Raw genomic sequence first — 20891 nt, 5'->3', positions numbered from 1 at the left:
GAAAATTCCCAATGTTTAGTTGGAGGAAACTGTAAACAGTCCAGAGAAGCTTTTTCAAGACTGATTTGGTCAAGTAGTCAGATAACAAGAAGCAGAGGAGAGATTGATTGGCGGTGAAGAGATAAAGCTGGGATGTCAACACCATGCAGCTGACTCCACATCTAATGCATGGTATTGTAGATAAGGAAGAGGGTTGATTCTTAGGGAACTCCAGAACAATGGTTTATGAGGCAGGAAGAGAAGCCATTAACTGGAGATGACCTGTCTACACTGGACAGGTAAGAGTAGAATTAAGTGGGGCAGTTCCACTAAGTTGTACATTGGAAGAACGGTGTTAGAGCAGGGTGGTATGGACAAATGTCTCAAATACTCCAGAAATCAAAGAGGGATAATATACCATGGTTACAGAGGATGGCATTTGTGACTGGTAGGAGAGTTTCAATGCTGAGGCAGGGGCAGGAAACTGAGATCAAGAGATGCAAATGTACCGTTGTGGGAAAGATGAGTATGGGAGGTGACACATGTTCAAGAAAAGGAGATTTGGAAATGGACAAATAGATTGTGGTTTCTTTCCCCAGAAGGGATTATCAATTCTCTAAGATATGGGAAGCCAGTAAATTTTTAGTGAGAATGGGGGTGATAGGTGTGCAAACTATAGTGTAGATGAGTGGTAGGAGTGTGACAGCCAACAAGAACTGCCAAGAAGTCCATTTGTAAGATTATAAAGATAAGGTTTTACTGGAGAAAGGCAAGAAGCAGGGATGCAGCCAGGAAATGTTGGAAGGGTGAAGATTGGTATTCGAGGATGATGTGTGGACTTCCTTGTCAAAAGCTTTAGGTCGGTCGAGGAGCTGCTGGATGACTATGCACCAAAGCTCACACACTGGTGACAGATTGAACCTGGTGCAGAAAGCTGAGCTCAAGTTCAAGCAATGAAAGAAAGGTTCCATACCTCTGATGGGGCAACTGAGGCAGGCAATGGATTTGAAGCTCAAGTCAGGTAAGTGTTTAACAGTGGTGTACAAATTCTAAAACTGGGAAAGTAGCAAGTGTAATGACAAAATAGGAAAAGACATTCAATGAAGGTTTAGGAATGGAGAGATTTTAAAAAATGAACTTTAATTTAAGATGGCAAATAACTTGACCCTACTTCGTGAAATTTTTTAGAAGTGACTTGCATTATGTTTATATTTGCTCTTTAAACCATCTCTTTTGGTTTTTCAGATGAAGAGTCAAATATTCTCTTCAGGTGAAGCAGCTTGAAAGGGCAGAGGATAATTGAACCAGGGTACACACATGTACTTCAGTACCATTTTAAAACCAAAAATGTTACCCTTATTTTTTTTAAAATAAATGATAGGTTTCTATGTCTACATTTATGATGGAAACTGCTTATAATGCAAACATGTTATAACTATACCTTTTTGCCAAGCAGGGCCTCCTCCACGGAGAGTATAATCACAGTGTGGCAAGTCTGTGTGTGCAATTTGATTTTAAATACAATCATAGGAAATTAAGAAAAATATGGATATACAGGAGAGGTTTTCCGGGGAATCAAGGAGTGTGGAGAGTGGGCGGGAAAGTACAGTTAGAGTCGAAGATCAGTCATAATTATACTGAATGGCAGAGCAGCCTTGACAGGCTGTACACTTATGGAGGGTCTACTCCTCCTCCTATTTCTTATCTTATGTTCTGTTCTTATGTCAAGTGTGGTTAAGATACAGGGTCTGCCCCTGTGATTCTACATGAAGCAAATTTCCTACATCAGTGAGGCCATTTAGGACAAAAACAGCATTAGCTGCAGGATGTCTCCAAACCTCTCTAAGAGGCACACGTGAAAGAGACGCCAAGTTAAAGTGAATACAACGATAATCTAACTCTGCATTTGGATCAGGATGTATTATCCTTTGACCCAGTTCTGAAGATGATTCATATTTGACTGAAACGTTAACTTTATTTGTCATTGGGAAAATGTTAGAGTCCATTAGGATGTAGTAGCAGAGCATTTAGAAAAATATAATATAATCAAGCAGAGTCATCATGGCTTCATGAAGGGGAAATCATGCCTAACAAATTTATTAGAATTCTTTGAGGTGGTAACAAGCAAGATTTATAAAGGGGAACCAGTAGATTAATATATTTGGATTTCTAAAAGGCGTTCGTTAAGGTATCGCACATAGGGCTACTTAAAAAGATGAGCACTCATGGTGTTAGGGGTAATATATTAATATGGACAGAGGATTGGCTAACTAATAGAAGACAGAGTTGGGAAAAGGGAGGCATTTTCAGGATGTCAACCTGTAACTAGATGAGTGCCACAGGGATCAGTGCTGAGGCCACAATTATTTACAATATATAATAATTACTTGGATGAGGGAAGCCAATGTATTATTGCCAAGTTTGCAGATGACACAAAAATAGGCGGGAAGGCAAATGGTGAGGATGATACAGAGTCTACAAAGGGATATAGATAGGTTAAGTGAGTGGGCAAAACTTGGCAGATGGAATATAGTGTGGGAAAATGTGAGATTATGCACTTTGGCAGGAAGAATAGAGGAGCTGAATATTACTTAAATGGAGAAAGACTGCAGAAAGCTGCTGCACAGGGGGATTTGAGGGTCCTCGTGCATGAATCACGAAAAGCTAGCATATAAATTTGGCAGGTAATAGGGAAGGCAAATGGAATGTAGGCCCTTATTTCAAAGGGAATGGAGTATAAAAATAGGGAAGTTTTGCTAAAACTATCCAAGATACGAGTTAGACCACACCTAGAATATTGTGAACAGTTTCGTTTCCCTTATCTAAGGAAAGATATACTGGCATTGGTGGCAGTCCAGAGAAGCTTCACTCGGTTGATCCCGTGTATGGAGGGATTTCTTATGAGGAGAGGTTGAGTAGGTTGGGGCTGTACTTATTGGATTTTAGAAGAATGAGAGGTGACCTTATTGAAACATATAAGATTCTTAGGGGGCTAGACAGGGTAGATGCTGAGAGGTTGTCTCCCCTTGTGGGAGAGTCTAGGATCAGAGGGCATAATCTCAGAGTAAGGGGGCACCCATTTAAGACAGAGATGAGGAGGAATTTCTTCTCTCAGAGGGTAGTGAGTCTGTGGAATTCTTTACCACAGAGGGCTGTAGAGGCTGGGTGGTTAAGTATATTCAAGGCTAAGATTGACATTTTTAATCAGTAAGAGAATCAAGGGTTATGGGGAAAAGGCAGAAAAGTGGAGTTGAGGATTAACAGATCTCATTACATGGCGGAGTAGACTCCATGGGGCGAATGGCCCTACTCTTTGCTCCTATGTCTAATAGTCTCTCTCCACCGATGCTGCTCATTATTTCCGACACTGTTATTATCCTTTTAATACCTTTTGCGTGTATTTAAAACAAGTACAGGAACATCCAAGAATTCAGATATCTAGATATTAATGTTGGAAACTATGGGTAAATATAAAGCAGAACGAGCTGGGAAACTACACAACACAGAATTGTACACGTCAGCCCAAGCTGTTCCTCCAGAATGAACAAGAGCAGAGCCCCCGCCTTTCCTTCGCGCACGGCACACTGGGTACAATAGTCCACAGCCTCGCCGCCTCCATTCACTGACATCGCAAGGGCACTGCAGCTCCCAGAGCGCTCCGCGGCAAAAGCCTGGTGGCTGCAGGCAGTGTGGTCGCCGGGGGGGGGGGGGGGGGGGGGTGTTGGGTCGGGGGGGGGGGGGGGGGGGGGGTGTTGGGTCGGGGGGGGGGGGGGGGGGGTGTTGGGTCGGGGGGGGGGGGGGGTGTTGGGTCGGGGGGGGGGGGGGTGTTGGGTCGGGGGGGGGGGGGTGTTGGGTCGGGGGGGGGGGTGTTGGGTCGGGGGGGGGGTGTTGGGTCGGGGGGGGGGGTGTTGGGTCGGGGGGGGGGGTGTTGGGTCGGGGTCGGGGGGGGGGGTGTTGGGTCGGGGTCGGGGGGGGGGGTGTTGGGTCGGGGTCGGGGGGGGGGGTGTTGGGTCGGGGTCGGGGGGGGGGTGTTGGGTCGGGGTCGGGGGGGGGGTGTTGGGTCGGGGTCGGGGGGGGGGGGGTGTTGGGTCGGGGTCGGGGTGTTGGGTCGGGGTCGGGGGGGGGGGGTGTTGGGTCGGGGTCGGGGGTGTTGGGTCGGGGTCGGGGGTGTTGGGTCGGGGGTGTTGGGTCGGGGGTGTGGGGTCGGGGGGGGGGGGGTGTGGGGGTGTTGGGTCGGGGTCGGGGGGGGGGGGTGTTGGGTCGGGGTCGGGGTCGGGGGGGGGTGGGGGGGTGTTGGCCCTGTCGGTGTGCTGAGGGGGGGGTCGGCCCTGTCGGTGTGCTGAGGGGCGGTGGGGGGGGTCGGCCCTGTCGGTGTGCTGAGAGGGGGTCGGCCCTGTCGGTGTGCTGAGGGGGGGGGGGGGGGTCGGACCTGTCGGTGTGCTGAGGGGGGGGGGGGGGGGGGTCGGACCTGTCGGTGTGCTGAGGGGGGGGGGTCGGCCCTGTCGGTGTGCTGAGGGGGGGTCGGCCCTGTCGGTGTGCTGGGGGGGGTCGGCCCTGTCGGTGTGCTGAGGGGGGGTCGGCCCTGTCGGTGTGCTGAGGGGGGGTCGGCCCTGTCGGTGTGCTGAGGGGGGGTCGGCCCTGTCGGTGTGCTGAGGGGGGGTCGGCCCTGTCGGTGTGCTGAGGGGGGGTCGGCCCTGTCGGTGTGCTGAGGGGGGGTCGGCCCTGTCGGTGTGCTGAGGGGGGTCGGCCCTGTCGGTGTGCTGAGGGGGGGTCGGCCCTGTCGGTGTGCTGAGGGGGGGGGGGGGGGTCGGCCCTGTCGGTGTGCTGAGGGGGGGGGGGGGGGGTCGGCCCTGTCGGTGTGCTGAGGGGGGGTCGGCCCTGTCGGTGTGCTGAGGGGGGGTGGGGGGTCGCCCTGTCGGTGTGCTGAGGGGGGGTCGGCCCTGTCGGTGTGCTGAGGGGGGGTGGGGGGGTCGGCCCTGTCGGTGTGCTGAGGGGGGGTGGGGGGGGGGGGTCGGCCCTGTCGGTGTGCTGAGGGGGGGTGGGGGGGGGGGGTCGGCCCTGTCGGTGTGCTGAGGGGGGGTGGGGGGGGGGGTCGGCCCTGTCGGTGTGCTGAGGGGGGGTGGGGGGGTCGGCCCGGTGTGCTCGCCCCCCGCCGAGGGTGCAGTGTCTCCTGGGCAGGGCGGCTCTGCCATTAACCGGCTCCGGTCCGCCGGGGACACTGAGCAGAGCCGAATGCCACGTAATCCGAGCCCGGACAGCCGGCCCGATTCCACTCATCCCCGCCCCAAGCGCAGTGCCCCCAGGCCCCGCTCACCTCGAACATGAGTCCGAGCAGGAAAACCATGGCGACACACGACACGATGTCGGCGTGGTTCTGGATGATGAATTCGTGGCTGAGCACCGGCGGGTTCTTGCTTTTCTTGCGCAGACCCATGGCAGCGGCTTCCGAGCCTCAGCTACACTCGGCAAATAGCGATGGGCCCCCGAGCCGGTACCACGTCTACAGGAGCCGGGCTAACCCCACCCCCTGGAGCAGGGAGGGCCAGGCTGAACCTCCCACTACAGCGCCCCTTTATAGCCCTCGATAGTCATGTGTAACCCTTTGTATGAAAGACTGTGGGATATAACTGTTGAAAATCACATGAGGAACTGCAATTTAACTAAGATACCAGAGGGCTTTTGATGTCAGTGATATAAACGTCTCCTTCTGGGAGTTGGAAAGGGCTGATCATTGTATAAGCAGGATTGCTGGGACAAAATGAATATATGTTGAGAACACGGAGAAATTTGTGACAAAACCAGAAAGCAAGATCCAGGAGCTATGTGTTGCAGCACAGTTTGGGAAGTCGACAAATTAATGTGAATGCAGGACCATTAGTTGAGAATTAGATTGGGTTTCGATGCAGGCTGCGGGCAAGTTCTTAGTGCCAGGGTCAGAAAATGCCGAGAGTAGTGAGATAAACTGTTTTTGAGGAAGAAGTTGTTCATTTTACGTTTACATTAGATAAGGAAAGGTACTGAGGAAATACTTCTAGCTACAATAACGTAGCTTTAAAGGCTTCCTACATCACAATGAACTTGTTTTTAAATTAGCAGTATACTATATATACTTCGGTCATATAAATATTTTTATACTATTGTGAAATTTTCTGTGAATGCTGGAATGCAATTTTAAGGCTCTAGACCTGTAATCAAGTACAATCAATGTATACCCTATGGGTTGAAGGAGGGAGCTGAAACGTCACTAACAACATCCTGTTGAGACCACAATTAAATGTTACATTACCAGAATATTTATAATTAATCTCCTAATGAAAATGTAATTTACTATTTCTGTTCAAAATCTCAATGGATAGGCATTCCATAATACTGCTCATGTAGAAAAGTACTTTTCTTGCAAATGTTCTACTTGCAAAATGTTTCACTTGAAAATGCTTCAGCTCTCTCGCAATCATGTCAACTACACCATGATTGAGCATAAACATACTTTATGAAGTTTCCTTCTCCTGTTCTCCAAATGTCCACCACAATTCTTGATTGAGTAACTATTGTGCTTCTATCCTGCTCTAATCCTTAGTGTATCTCTCATTGTTTCTTTTTCATTATACAGTTGTCACACTTTCAAATTGGTCCATATCAGAACATTTTTCTCATCTTTCTTTCAGTCTTTATATAAGCCTCTCCTCGGCTTTCTCTCCAGCATTTCTATTAATTATTCCATTAAACTTAAGCCTTTTGTCAAATTCCAGGGTATACAGAAAGATGGCAGCCAAATTGCAGCAGCTTGCATGTTAGGTACCAAGATTGGTTGCAGACAGACTGCTTAGGTGTTGGTATAAGTGCCTGAGTGAAAGAAAATGTGTGGAGTTGGGTTTGGAGTACGTGGCTTGGAGGAGTCTGGGACAATTTGTGGTGGGTACTTGGAAACATTGGACCAACAGCCTTGAAGATTTAGGGGAATTGTAGTTTGAAATAATAGAACACTTGGAGGAGTGCAGCAAGTGTTTGGGATCTGTGGCTGTGGATATAGGTTGATGTGTATAAGCACTTGAAGCAGTGAGCTGGGTCACTGTAACATGGCAAGGCTGGGGAGGAAAAATGTCCCCACAATGCAGGATCAGATCTAGAAGGCCTGGGCCTGAGCAACAGAGTATTTCACAGGGCAGGGATAATGAGAAGTCACTGTGAAGGGGAGTGGGCAGGAGCAGTGTTGGGGCACTTCCACAAGGAGCATTACAACAAAATTTTGGCTTGGAATTTTCTTCAACATATGTATTGTAAAAACATGCGGTGGATTCAATACCAATGCTTTTGGATTTTAGTTGGGAAAGGTTGCCCAATACCTGCGAGTTTTAATCTTTCAGTTCATCTTTCCTGTTGAGCTATCAGTTTTTATATGTGCCTGGTTGCTCATCCGGTTTGCACTCCGTGCAGTGACTCATCAGGCCCAGGCAGCTGAAGAGCACTGTAGGGACAGAAGAATCTAAGGCTGGACAATAGGTCTTGGAACCAAGTTGACGATGAATACATGAATGAAAGAGGCCTGAGGAGACAAGTCCAGAGTGCAGGCAAGTGCTTAAAGTAGTCGAGCCTCCTCTATTTTAGTGTTAAATGTAACCCATTGGTACCTTTCAGAGATAATAATGAAGTCTGCAACCAAGAGTGGCATGAGCCTGTGTCACATCTAGCCACTTTCAATCATTTGTTCTGATGAAGGGTCACAGACCTGAAACACAAACTGATTTTTCTTTCTATAGATGCCACCAAACATGCTGAGTTTCCAGCATTTTCTGTTTTTATTTCAGGTTTTCAGCATCTGCAGTATTTTGGTTTTGTGTTGTTCCAATCATTTTGCCTCTGAAATATCTCCACTTATCACACAAGCAACAATGCTTGTCCCAACAGGACAGTTTTCTGAAAAGGGATAGGTCTAGAAAAGAACAGATTAAATTCAACGTTTTAATATTATATTGATAGCTGGTATTTTATTGGAAGCTAAGTAAAATATAAAAATATCTACATACTTAGGAGAACTTACATACTGATTTCTTCAAATTGAGTGAAAAACTATTAGTATCAGACATAAAGTAAATATTTACTGATAGATAACATAAAGCAGACTTGACATTGCATTGTGGTATTGCAAGTACACTACATGTTCACCTTCACAACTGGGCTTAGCAGATCACTTGCCTATTATAGTATATGGAATTAGGACACAAATCAACCATGATCTCATTGAAAAGCGAACCAGGCTCAAGGGGCTAAATGGCCTACTCCTGTTCCTATATTTGAGATTTTCATCCCATTGATTTGAATTAAACAAAAGTAGCTGGATTCTACAAAAGGTGGGCAAATCTTTCCCAGGCAGTGATTATTCCTTGAATGTCTTAACAGTGACACCTGGATGTGGATCCTGCCTAGATTTTTAGGATGAATAACTTCTTTTTATGCTAACTGTAATGGACTTTTATGAACTGACTCTATGAATTCTGAATCTAGTTTTTAGTGGTGAGCTAGCCTAAATCTGGACAAACTTGCAATCTCGTTTAAAAAAAGGCTGGATGCTTGGCTAGTTAGGGCCCTGGTACATTTAGTACAAGGTTCCTTTTTCATGTTTCCATTAGGCATTTTACTGGGGCAAAATAGGGATACTGTTACCTTATGTCTGTCTGTGTAATACTTAACTGGGAAATGTTTGATGTTGTCACTAGGTACAGTGTTTCATTCTCCAATATTAACATTTACTTTGATGACTATTAACTATTTCAAAATATATTTGCAAGGTGCAGTTTTTAATTATTGAATCATAGATGTGATATGTTGTAGTTCAAGGAAAGTGTCAACTAATATTTAAATATTTTTGAATAAAACCTGCAATTTACTGTTATTAATCCAAAAATTACCCACAATTATTTAACTAAAAATAGCAAAAGGTTACTTATGAAACTATATAGATACATGAAAAAGAACAGTACAAAATATTCATTAAAATGGAGAGAATAAACACATTTTTTGACTGAATAGTAATACAATTTCTGTCAAGTCTACTCAGGTTAACTCACTGTACAAGAACATAAATACTTAAAACTGTTATTAAGTAATCAATCTTAATTTCTCAATTATATAGGTGAAATGGTAGGTTACCAAATAATACATTTCTATTGTTTTCTTACTAGGTTTCTGATGTCGCCTGAGGAAAGTCCTTGCTGGGAAATGTTTCAACGGACATTGATTGTGTTTTGGTACCACACTCAAGTAGCCGTTCTTCATGTATGAGTCTGCAGAATGGTGTCACTGAATTGACAATTGAGTGGAATCACAGGATCCTGCTTTCTTTGAATGTTCATACATACATTATTTCATGGCAATCAGGAGCAGGAACTCTGTTGGACTTTCCTCCTTATAGCTTGGATACCGAGGCCAACTGCTGATTTAACAGATCAGCTTGCCCAGTACGAACAAGGGATCAAACTGGAGATATTTCTGGACTGTTTAGCTCACCTATATATCCAGCTTTCAAGGCATCTCTAAAGTTAAGTGTCTAATGCCTCTGTATATTTGATTCATTGGACGAACCATTTTTTTTCATTGTGCCAAGTCTGGATTTTATTTCTAATTTTACTTTTTATGTAAAAATTAGAGTTAAATTGGGTACAGAAATTGTAGAATATTGTTGTTTCGACCCTGGTTAGTCAGTTTCAGCATTTTAATGACCAGAGTGAACACTTCTCTATGTCACATTCTTATTTTAGAACAAGTTTTAATAAGCAAAATGAGACAAATACATAGAGGCTTTCCTTTCTACACCTGTTGTTTTTATCATTTTATCAAGGTAAACACTCATTTCAGAGTTTCCATTTGAGGCAGAGTGAATGGTTTAAACACATGAAGTAATAGATTAGGGCCTGCAATTCCGGGAGGGTGCTACTGTGCTCACATTGACTGGAGACCAATGGGAAGCCCAAGGAAAGAGCATTCATGGCAGTTTTTAGCTATTTACATCATTTTTCTGGAGGGCTGCAGCTGGAGTTGAGTAGAACTCTTGCTGAATTTCAGGGTCTAGATTTATTACTTATTTTAATTAGTTTTGAATTTGCTTTGTACTCCATCACATACATTAGAAAGCAACATTTGTGCAGGTACAAATTTACATATGATAGCATTTTCATTTGGAGTGGTTGCACTGTGGAGCCCTGTTTAACTTTAATTTCAGTTATGGAATAGGAACCAGCATATTGGATTCTTTGAGAGTATTCAGTTTTTCAAAATGTTTGTTGATGTCCTTATTCTTTATATCCTTGGTCAATTAAATTAGATGTTTTAACACCTGGACTCAACTAAGTGCAAGCACAAACTCCTGTGGGAATAAATATTCCTATAAACTTTAACAAACATTTTTGAATGGGTGATGGGTGACCTTTTCCCTCTAGTACTTGGGCTTGAATTCAATCCTGTATTATGACATTAAGGGTCATCCATTCTCTGTTGGGCTTAAGTCTGAAATGTGTTTAGATGGTCTCAATTCAGATTTTAGTGGATATGAGCCCAGAACACAAGACTGCCCACAAGTTAGCATTAACTGTGCAGTCTGATCTGAGAGCTCACTTGCATGGCTGGTGTAGGAAATGGAAGGTGCATGGCTGGAGATAAAGCACATCACTGAAATAATTTAGGGGGAACCTTAGGGGATATGTTATAGCTTTCCTGGAGACTGGATGCCCTAAATGAAAAAAGTTTTATTTCTAGCATTATGTTCCAAGAGAGGAGACTTTTATTTTTAAAAAAAGTTTTCAATTGTGTTCCCATGGTAAGAAGCAGAAAGGGAAAACAAATAGCCTGCCTAAGTACCCTGCCAGTTTTCTCAATGAGCTATCTTCACAGATTTCCTTGCTGAGCTTCTGCACTGAGTGACTTCTCATCCTCGTGGCTTCAAACTTCATCTAAATTCAAATTGCTCCCACCCCACCACTGCTCTCTTAACCTCCCTAAATCTCTCCCTCCATGTAAACTCCCCAATCCATGTTCACGGCCATCTGCTTGACCTTGCCACCTTATGTAGCCTTGCTACTCCCATAGTATCCATCAAAGATAAGGCTTATTGTTCTCCACCCATATTGCACACCCTCTTCCAAACCCTACTTCCTTCTGTATCTGCCCCTGAAGTTTTACCAAAGTTTACTAACAACTGCACTATTCACAACTGTCCAGCCTTTGGCCTTCCGTTCACCACAACATTTCTGCAGCTACCAATCTGTTCAAACACACCCTCGCCTCCACCTTTGATGCTCTTCTCCCCATTAGTAAGTACATAAGAAATAGGAGCAGGATTAGGCCATTTGGTTCCTTGAGCATGTTCTGCCATTCAATAAGATCATGATTGATCTTCATTGTCACAATCTACTTTCCTCCTGCCCCCCATAACCCTGGACTCCCTTGTAGATCAAAAATCTGTCTAACTCAGCCTTGGATATATTCAATGACCCAGCCTCCACTGCTCTCTAGGGTACAGGGTTCGAAAGTCTCAGAGAAGAAATTCCTACTCATCTCCATATTAAATGGGAGACCCCCTTTAAACTTGAATGGATATGACAAACAACAGGTTTAGCCATTCACTGCCTGATCTGGTTGACCACAAAACACTATTGGTCCTGCCTTCATCCACTAGAACTGTTTACTATTCCAGGATCATTCTGGACCGCACAGATAACCCACAGCTTCTTTTCTAATGCAAACAGTCTTAAACCCCTTTTCCCTGTCCCCTCTACTCTCACCTCCAACACCAAATGTGAGGAATGACAGAATTTTTGCAGCAGAGAGCTCATGCATTTCTTTGTCACCAAGATTGAGATCAATGCCAGGATTTTTTGCAGTGGAGAGCTTATGCATTTCTTTGTCACCAAGATTGAGATCAATGCCTCTGCCACTTCCCTCCCTTCCATTAGCCTGCCGGGCTGATCTCTTCTAAAACTCCTATCTACGAGAGCTCTGATCTTGTATCTTTCACCAATTTCTCTCCTATTTCCTCTCAGAGCATCTTATTCCTGAGATCCATCTCCTGCTCTCTCAACCCTATTCCCAAACTACTGACTCCCATGTTAGCTGACATTGTTAACGGTTCTTTCCCTCTCTCCTTCAAATCTGCTCTTTTAACCCGTTTCATCAAAGAACCCTTGACCCCCTCTGTCTTTGCAAACTACACACCTATCTTGATTTCCTCTCCAAAGTCCTTGAACATGCCGCTGTCTCCCAAACAGATTGAGAAGAAAATTGAAGATAAAGAAAAATTTGACTTCTCACAATATAAGTTCTGCTTTGGGACCACTCTGTTTACACAATCATGAAATTTAAGTTAATATCATAATGAATAATTCTGAAGATTAAAGGAAGCTGCAAGTGCACACTGGTTGTCTGAGCAAAACATGTGGCAGATGTCACTAAATGGGAAGTGGCACAATTTGGTTAAAAAACAGTAGTAATTATATTTTGAGAGAATGCTGAATACTGTGGAAGAGAAGCTGGATCTGGGAGTTCCAGTTAACAAGACATGAAAAGCAACAGCTCAAATTATAAGACCTTAAAGAAAGCTAATGGAATACTGGGTTTTATGAGTAAGAAGTATAGAATATAAAAGCCAAGATGTAATAGTAAATCTATACAAAACCTTTCGAGTTAGTGTCTGTATACAATTTTGAAAGGATAGAAAGGTGACAGAAGGGGTACAGCACAGATTCACTGGTATGCTGCCATGTGTGAAGAAATAGATAGTTTTGAAAAAAAATTGGGCTGTTTTTGTTATGGAACATTGGAAATGAAGGGGTGATTTGATAAAAGTATTTAAAGTTATGAATGAGATAGAAACACTATTTCCAGTGATACTGACATATACAAGATTAAATCTAAGAGATTTAGTACTGAGAGGTGAAACTTTTTTTTACAAAGAGGGTTATGAAGTTGGACTATCAAAGTTGGTGCTTAAAATGGATGCCATGTCCACAATTAACAAATAGTTAAAGGAGGAAAAAAAGGATACGAGAACAGAACAGCTCAATTTCAATTTTCACTTTATTGTCCATAGTGAAATTCATTTTGGGTACATTGCTCATTTGTTAAAAAATTACATATAAATGAATAACAATAAAAAGAAAATTACCCTGTCACAGAGGTCTGATTTTAACTAAAATGTGTATTACAAACTATTCTAAAGTATTAAAATAATCAGTCAGCAAGTCTCACCACGAGTGCATATCCTCATCCATACATCAAACTCCTGTTAAAAGTTCTTATAAGTGAAGGGCACAAGCAAGTTCAGGAACTGATTTGTACTGCATCTGAGGGATTATAACCTTTTCCCTGGACACAAGCAGCAGTAATACTGAGACAAGGGATAATTCTCATTGTGCGTGACACACTATACTTTCGTCAAACTTCAAGAACCGATTTCGTCATGATTAGGACTACTATCTGGAGGATAAATCGGATCATGGGTAGGTTGGGCTGAATGGCCTGTTCCTGTGTTGTATATGCTATGTGATTCTATGTAAATCAGCATGCTGTTGCTTATTATCAATGATGGACTGAGGTAGCAAAGGGTTTCCTCCCAGCATGATTTTTATCTTTAGAAGAGGATTAAGGATGGAGGGGAGCAGTATTTGCATTAATTATTTTATGTAGTAAATTAACTGGTGAATCAAAAAAACCTTGCTGAGAAGCTAAAACACTGCTTTCTCTAACAGAAATATTGAGATAATATTATGGTTATTTTGACTTTAGCACAAGCAGAAATCAGAAAAGTGGCAGGAAAAGTGCAGTGTTGATTTCTTAAGTATGCAAAAATTATATTGGAAATAAGTAAAAACATATACTCACCTCACATGACACAGTGGCAAACTGGTATCACTAAGCGGTTTCCTTTGCCTCAGTTATTGATGCACTTATCAGATGTTATTTGTAGCCATGACACTTGTGGGGTAGATTTTAACTCCTGTCACTTAGCAGGAGCAGGGTAATAGTGCCTACAAAACTGTGGGGGTAAATTTACTGTTCCGGTCCTACGTGCTGACATTTTCTCAGAGGCCTCTTCATGGATGTCCTAAGCATCAGGCAGGAGCCTAATTCTAAATTAGAGCCAAGTGGCTTATGTAGGAGTTTGAAACAATTTTGAATTACCAATAGGAAACTGAGCTCCATTCCATTGGCACCTTGCATTGAGCTGCTCAATCAGCAACCCTTAAAGGACTCACTGGAAGCTGCCGTTCAAACCATCAAGTTTGTTTTTTTTTAAAAAAAGATTTTTCTGTGGTCAGAGGAAGCATGATCCTCCAAAAAATCCCACCCCAACATTAGATAAAAGCTTTGGATTGCCTTCATGTTGGAACTGCTCGATTTTTCATCCACTCTGATCAGCAAGCTGCTTGTGACCTGAATCAGCAGTTACAGCTCACTGACCAAATATAAATGTAGGCTTGCCATTAAAACGGGTCAGACTTCATGCAAAGGATCAGGCAGGTGTTGCACTTCCCCACCTGATGTTCACTTGGTCTTAAATCAATCCCATCCTCTAGATCACAAATGACGTCATCCACACAGAAATGAAAGGGGATAAATTCATAGGTATAATTTTCAAAAATGCATTCTTCCATGGGATGTGGTCATCAGCATTTGTTACCCATTGCTAATAACAGATTTTAGAATGGAACTATTTTCACACAAGGTGGCGGATATTATTGAGTCTTTGCTAATCACAAGCAGTTATAGGGAAATGGGCAGTGAGGTAAAGATTCAGAAAATTTACCCTCAAGTCTTTTTTTAACCATTTGTAGGATTAGAGCATTGCTAGCAACATCAGCATTTATTGCCCATCTCTAATTTCCTGTGAAAATATGGTGGTGAGCCACCTTGTGAGTCTACAGTGATTAGCTTTAGAACATGACAATTATTGCCCCTTAATGCTTAGCTGTGAAACGCAACACCTTGTGTGGTACAGTCACACACAATTAGATCTCATTCAGTTCTCTCTCTATGATAAATTAGTTGACCTTAGTTGGGGGGTTCAAATGGTTTCAGACCTCTGCTGTTAGGGAAATATTAGGTTGGGTTCATATTAGGCTATAATGCTCCCATATTCAAATTGTCTGTTGCTATAGGCTTACACTTGAGCAAAAAAAAAAGCCACTGAGCTGCTGCAAGTTCTCAGAATTGCATCTTGCAAATGTTTCTAAAAATAACGACTGCAGACATCCTGTGTACTGAATTTTCAGCTTCGTGCACTGACAGATAACACTACTATTATACTGAGATCTAGTAACATTACAATACATAGAATTACATCGAATCTGCCGTACAGAAACAGGCTTTTTGGTAGACCATTGTTTCAGACTATTCCTGCCCTACTGAATTAATTTCTACCTTTCTCAACTCAATTTTTTTTCTCCCCTTGTTCAGTCTCTTCCCACCTACACTAACGACTCTTCCAATGCCTCCCTATCACTTTAACAGTTTCCCTGTCTCCTTTTCACCATGGATGTCCAATAGCTCTAAATCTCAACCCCCCAACAGGATGTTCTGAGGGAACTTTTTTCTTGAATGAAGAACAACCAAACTCCATCCACCATCACCCTCCTCCACCTCATTGAACTTGTTCTCACAATAAACAACTTCTCCTTTAACTCCACTCACTCCCTTCAAATAAAGATGTTGCTATGGATACTTGCATTGGTCCTAGCTGTGCCTGCCTTTTTGTGAGATATGTGGAAGATTCCTTGCTCCAGTCAAACTTGGGGTGCCTCATCCCTTTTACTGGTACATTGATGTCTGTGTTGGTGCCATTTTCTGCTCTCATCGTGAACTGGAAAATTTCATTAACTTTGCTTCCGATTTCCACCCTTCTCTCAGCTTCACTTGCTTCATCTCTGATTCTTCCATTCCTTTCCTCAACTCCTTTGTCTCTATTTCTGAAGATAGGCTATCAACAAATATTCAATATAAGCCCTGTGACTTCTACAACTACTCGAATACACTTCCTCCTACCTCACTTCCCGTAAGGACTCTCTTCCATTTTCTGTTTCTCCGTCCCCAGCTGTTCTGATTATGTAACCTTCCATACCAGCACTTCTGATATGTCTTCCTTTTTCCTCAATCGAGCACTCCCCATACTGTGATTGATAGCACCTTTGACCACGCCCATTCCATTTCCCACACTCCTGCTCTTACCCCTCCTTACTCTTCCTCTCAGAACCATAATAGGATTCTCCTTCCACTCCATGAGTCTCCGTGGATGATCCATGGATCATCTCCCAACACTTCCACCATTTCCAGTGTGATACCATCATCAAACACACCTTCCTCTCCCCTTTCAGCATTCTATCTTTCCATGCAAACGCAGGAGATGAAACAGCTGCTCTTTTACTTCCTCTCTCCTCAACAACCAAGGCCCTAAACATTCCTTCCAAGTAAAACAACGATTTAAATATACTTCTTTCAATTCAGTATAGTGTATTTGCTTCTCACAGTGCTCTGTACTAGGAAGACCAAACTTGTATCAGGTGACCTCTTTGAAGAACACTTCTGTTCAGTTTGCAAGTGTGACTCCAAGCTTTCCAGACACCTGTCTGAATCACAGAATCACCCATTTTAATTCTCCACCTTGCTCCCATGCTGACCTCTCTGTCCATAGCTTCCTGCAGTGTTCCAATGAAGATCAACGCTTCATCTTTTGATTAGGCACTTTACAGCCTTCCAGACTCAACACTGAGTTCAACAATTTCAGACTGTTACCTCTGACTCCATTTTATTTTCCTTTCCTTTGCAGGTTTTGGTTTTAATGTCTTATATTTCACTTTCTTTGCTTTCAGGTGGGAGCTGTTCATCCTCTTACCATTCACACCTCCTCTAAACACATCTTTTGTTTCTTGATTTGTCCCATTACCACTCTCTTTGGCCTTGTACCACCAAACCTTTTGTCATTTAATCTTTCCTGTCTTCCACCCTATCATGGACCTTCTCTTTTGTTCATTTTCCAACCTTCTCCCCTTTCACTGCTTAAAATATTACATATCTGTTTCCCAGTTCTGATGAAAGGTCATTGACCTGAAATGTCAACTTTGTTTCTCTCCACAGATGCTGCATGACCTGATGAGTATTTCCAGAATTTTTTGTTTTTATTCCAGATTCTTTTCAGAATAAATACTATCAAAAAAGGAAACTTCAATTTTCAAGATGATGTGGATAAAAAGATTTGATTCAAACTAAAATTGAAGAGGTCATATAGGCTCTGTGGGTAAGATATAAATGATAAAATAAGAGACGATGACAAAATAAGGAAAGAAGTTAACAGACAGCAATGGGAAGCAAAGAGAGCATATTGGCAGCAAATCTCAAAATGTTAAAATGTATTCTAAAAATATATCAGTAAATAGAGAATTGTAATATGAGGTGGGAGCTCAGACCCCAGCAGGCTGAGGAGTGCAGCCTCTTCCATCATTGGGCGCTTGGATGCACTGGGGTTCCAAGTAGGTTGAGTCAGAGCTGGCGCAAAGTGACAACTGCTGCTGAGGGTGGGATGTGGCTGAGATCTGGTTGGCTGGAATCTTACTCTTCCCCTCCCGGGGTCAGAGCCGGAGCCTGAAGCTGAGCAGCGGGTTGCAGATGAGTCGGGGCCAAGTTGCTGCATCAGTAATGGGGCCTGGGATGGCAGCAGATTAAGGAAAGGGAGGCTGAGTAACAGTTGACCTGGGCCAGGCAGAGGTCCGAACAAAAAAATTAAAAGGGCTTAATTCTGTGATCCAAAAGTTGGAATTCCGCCAAAAGATAGAAATTTCTCATTTCTGAATAATACAGCAGTGGCACTATTCCAGTACTGGCAGTTTGCATACAATTGGCACTGGAGACCAGACCTCAATTTCTCCACCTATTACAAAGAATGTTTTCCTTCTATTTTCTCCTTGACTCCTCTCAGTCCCTTTCTCATTGCTTTCTTTCTTCTGCTTCCCTAAACTTCCTCTTCCTGGTTTTCTCTCATTTTATAGTTTATCTTTACCTGGTCTCCATATTTTTATTGCACTGAGTGAATTTTTTTTCACCCATCCAGCAATCCAACTCCCTTTGACCAGTGTGATAAATATATTTAATGTTATTTTGATAACTATTACTTTAAAACTCATAGTGCAAAGAGAGTTTTCTTTGTAAAACATTGAAATATATTTTAACAGTGCTGTATAAATGCAAATTGACTGTTATTTATGTATAAATATATATATATCTTCAAGGTTAGAAGTAAAATGACATTAGTGTCTCTTTAAAAATTAAATTCAATGCTTTGACTGGTTGAAATTTATATACGAGTTTGATGTTTCAGTAAGTCAGTATTATAAATTGCTTCGTTCAACCACTAAGAAAAAAGTGACACCTGAGTTTTTCTGCTACAGGTAGATTTAATGTGGCACCTACAGATTTAATGTGTGATGCATTATACAAAGACTGTTAATTACATAGATGCTAGTTTGAAGGTTTATAAGAATTATGTTCAATTAATATAATCACTTATAAATTGACATCTAATAAACTACAAGATTACAACATTAAGACACTAATAGAATTATTAGAAAACCACAGTGGGGCTGAATTTCCAATAGGGATCTCTTGATCCCCATATAACTTCTGTGAAAATCCTGAGAAAAGTCATTTACTCTATTCCTCTAGTTTAACTGCTGAAGCTGCAGCAGATGATCAGCAGAATGCCTGTGGAAATCCTACCCCAATCCCTTCTACAGCATACTTATTTTCGACTCTTTGATACTAAACCCAGCAAACAGTATACAGTTTTGACGAAAGGTCATCAACCTGAAACATTAACTCTGTTTTTCTCTCCACAGAGGGCATTTGCCGAGCATTTCCAGCATTTTCTGTTTTTAAATCAGAATATTACCTGTAATTCAAAATCAAATCTTTAAGAATTCACACAACCTTATTTGAAAAAAGATATACAAGTCCATTTTATTCATTCAAAAAGACGGAGAAGCATTACAAATTGCTTTTCCATTTCTGTGTTGCACCATCTTGGGCTGTAAGACAAAATAATTCCATTAATGTTGTTTACAACACTGAAAAATACTGCACTTAATCCATTTTGAAAAGCGCTAAATTAAGTATGGTCAGTAGTTCAGTGACAGCAACACATTGCTTCCCTGATTCATTTCTTGAAGGTAGTTACTGAGATTATTACCACAATACAGCAAAACCAATTTCTAAACTATTGATTGACCATTTTCTTTTCTCTGCCAGTTTTCATTCCAGTCCCTCACCAAATCATTGACTACTTGCTGTGAAGAGTTCCATGGGGGCAGTCATTTTCTATAACTTTGCCCAAGTGACTGTTCTTTATCAATGAGCTATGTAAGAAGTCTATTTGACGACAGAGGCTAATCCAGCTTTCATTCGACATCTGTAGAACACACATATCTATAGCAGCAAATCAGAAGTGGGAACAATCCCAATTTTCTCCTCCCTTACAATGGCACAAAGGTGAATTGTAGTAACATAATTGCCACCCCAGCTCAGATCAGTCAATTTAGCACCGATCAGAAATTGAACATGGTAGCATCTTAGTCTCTACGGCTCAGCTATTGTTTCAATCACAATAAACAAGACAAATCATGATTCCAAAGCAAGTGAACAAAGTCTTAAATATTAAATAAAAACAAAAAATGCTGGAAATGCTCAGCCGGTCAGGCAGCATCTGTGGAGAGAGAAACAGAGTCAATGTTCCTTCATCAGAACAGTTCTGATGAAAGGTCATTAACTTGAAATGTTAACTCTGTTTCTCTCTCCACAGATGCTGCCTGATCTGCTGAACATTTCCAGCATTTTTTGTTTTTATTTCAGATTCAAGCATCCATAGTATTTTGCTTTTGTATTAGTAGTTACCAAATATTAAAATTTCATTCTATTTGGGACTGTGAATGTTTGGTTTGGAAAATTACCATCTTGTTTCAGAATATTCAGAACTGTAAAGCCTAGACTGCCAATGTGAACTTCTGGGTGCCTCTTTGGAGATCAGGAGGTTCCATGCTGATTAAATTTACGAACATACCAAAAACCTTTTGGAAACACTGAATATTAGCAAAGCTGAAGAATCATCATCTTCCCCAGTTCAGCAGAGAAGGAATGGTGGCGCTTATTGTCTACATTTATTTACCCTGTGAAGGTCATGGTAGGTCTTCTTGAATGGCTGTGTTTATGTAACAATGATACTTTCACAATAGTGTTAGGTGGGGATTTTAAACCAGTGACAATGAAAGAACGACAGATTATGTCTTTATCAGGATAGTATGTCTCTTGGAGGTTACTGTGTTCCCACAACATTGCTGTTCTCATCTTTCTCAATGTTCAATATCAATGGCTCGGAGGTACTGTCAAAGTTTGGTGAGTTACTACAGTGCATCCTGCAGATATTGCTTAATGCAGCCAAAGTGTGTCAGTGGAAAAGAGAACTAAGTGCAGTTGCAGGGGTGCCGATCAAGTGAACTATTGTCCTACGCGTGGAAACGAAGTGCTTCAAAACTAGCAATGACCTTAACAGGACAAACAAATATGAGTCAGCAGCATCTTGCAGGAGTGCATTTTATATGGTGCGTCAGACAATCACAGTGATCTCCTCTTAATGTGTTAATTTTAAAAATTCATTTATGGGATGTGGGCTTCGCTGGCTGGGCCAGCATTTATTTCCCACCCCTAATTGCCCTTGAGAAGGTGGTGGTGTGCTACTGTCTTGAGCTGCTGCAGTCCATGTCGTGTAGGTACGCTCACAGTGCTGTTGAGGAAGGAGTTCCAGAATATTGACCCAGCGACAGTGAAGGAACGGCAATATATTTCCAAGTCAGGATGGTGAATGGCTTGGAGAGGAACTTCCAGGT

The 20891-nt window shown here is 42.4% G+C and overlaps 2 protein-coding genes across 3 annotated transcripts in view; both read right to left on the bottom strand.

The window, feature by feature from the left end:
- The window catches only part of tram1 (translocation associated membrane protein 1), a 28400-nt gene extending 22862 nt beyond the window's left edge, over window positions 1-5538 (bottom strand). Inside the window, exon 1 of the mRNA XM_078535511.1 lies at window positions 5294-5538. Within this exon, the coding sequence (XP_078391637.1) occupies window positions 5294-5413 (120 nt within the window). The 5' untranslated portion in view covers window positions 5414-5538. The remainder of the gene's footprint in view (window positions 1-5293) is intronic.
- Window positions 5539-18390: 12852 nt separating this feature from the next.
- Window positions 18391-20891, bottom strand: part of lactb2 (lactamase, beta 2) — a 62820-nt gene continuing 60319 nt past the window's right edge. For both annotated transcript variants that reach the window (XR_013574436.1, XM_078535512.1), the window contains one exon: window positions 18391-19040. Coding sequence is in view for 1 of the 2 variants with exons in the window: in XM_078535512.1 (XP_078391638.1) it covers window positions 19000-19040 (41 nt within the window). In the remaining variant the exon portion in view is untranslated. The remainder of the gene's footprint in view (window positions 19041-20891) is intronic.

Source organism: Cetorhinus maximus, unplaced genomic scaffold, assembly GCF_964194155.1.
Source record: "Cetorhinus maximus unplaced genomic scaffold, sCetMax3.hap1.1 HAP1_SCAFFOLD_501, whole genome shotgun sequence".
Lineage (NCBI taxonomy): Eukaryota > Metazoa > Chordata > Chondrichthyes > Lamniformes > Cetorhinidae > Cetorhinus > Cetorhinus maximus.
The sequence above is the reverse complement of the archived record's forward strand: the minus strand, read 5'-3'. Positions and strand labels throughout refer to the sequence as shown.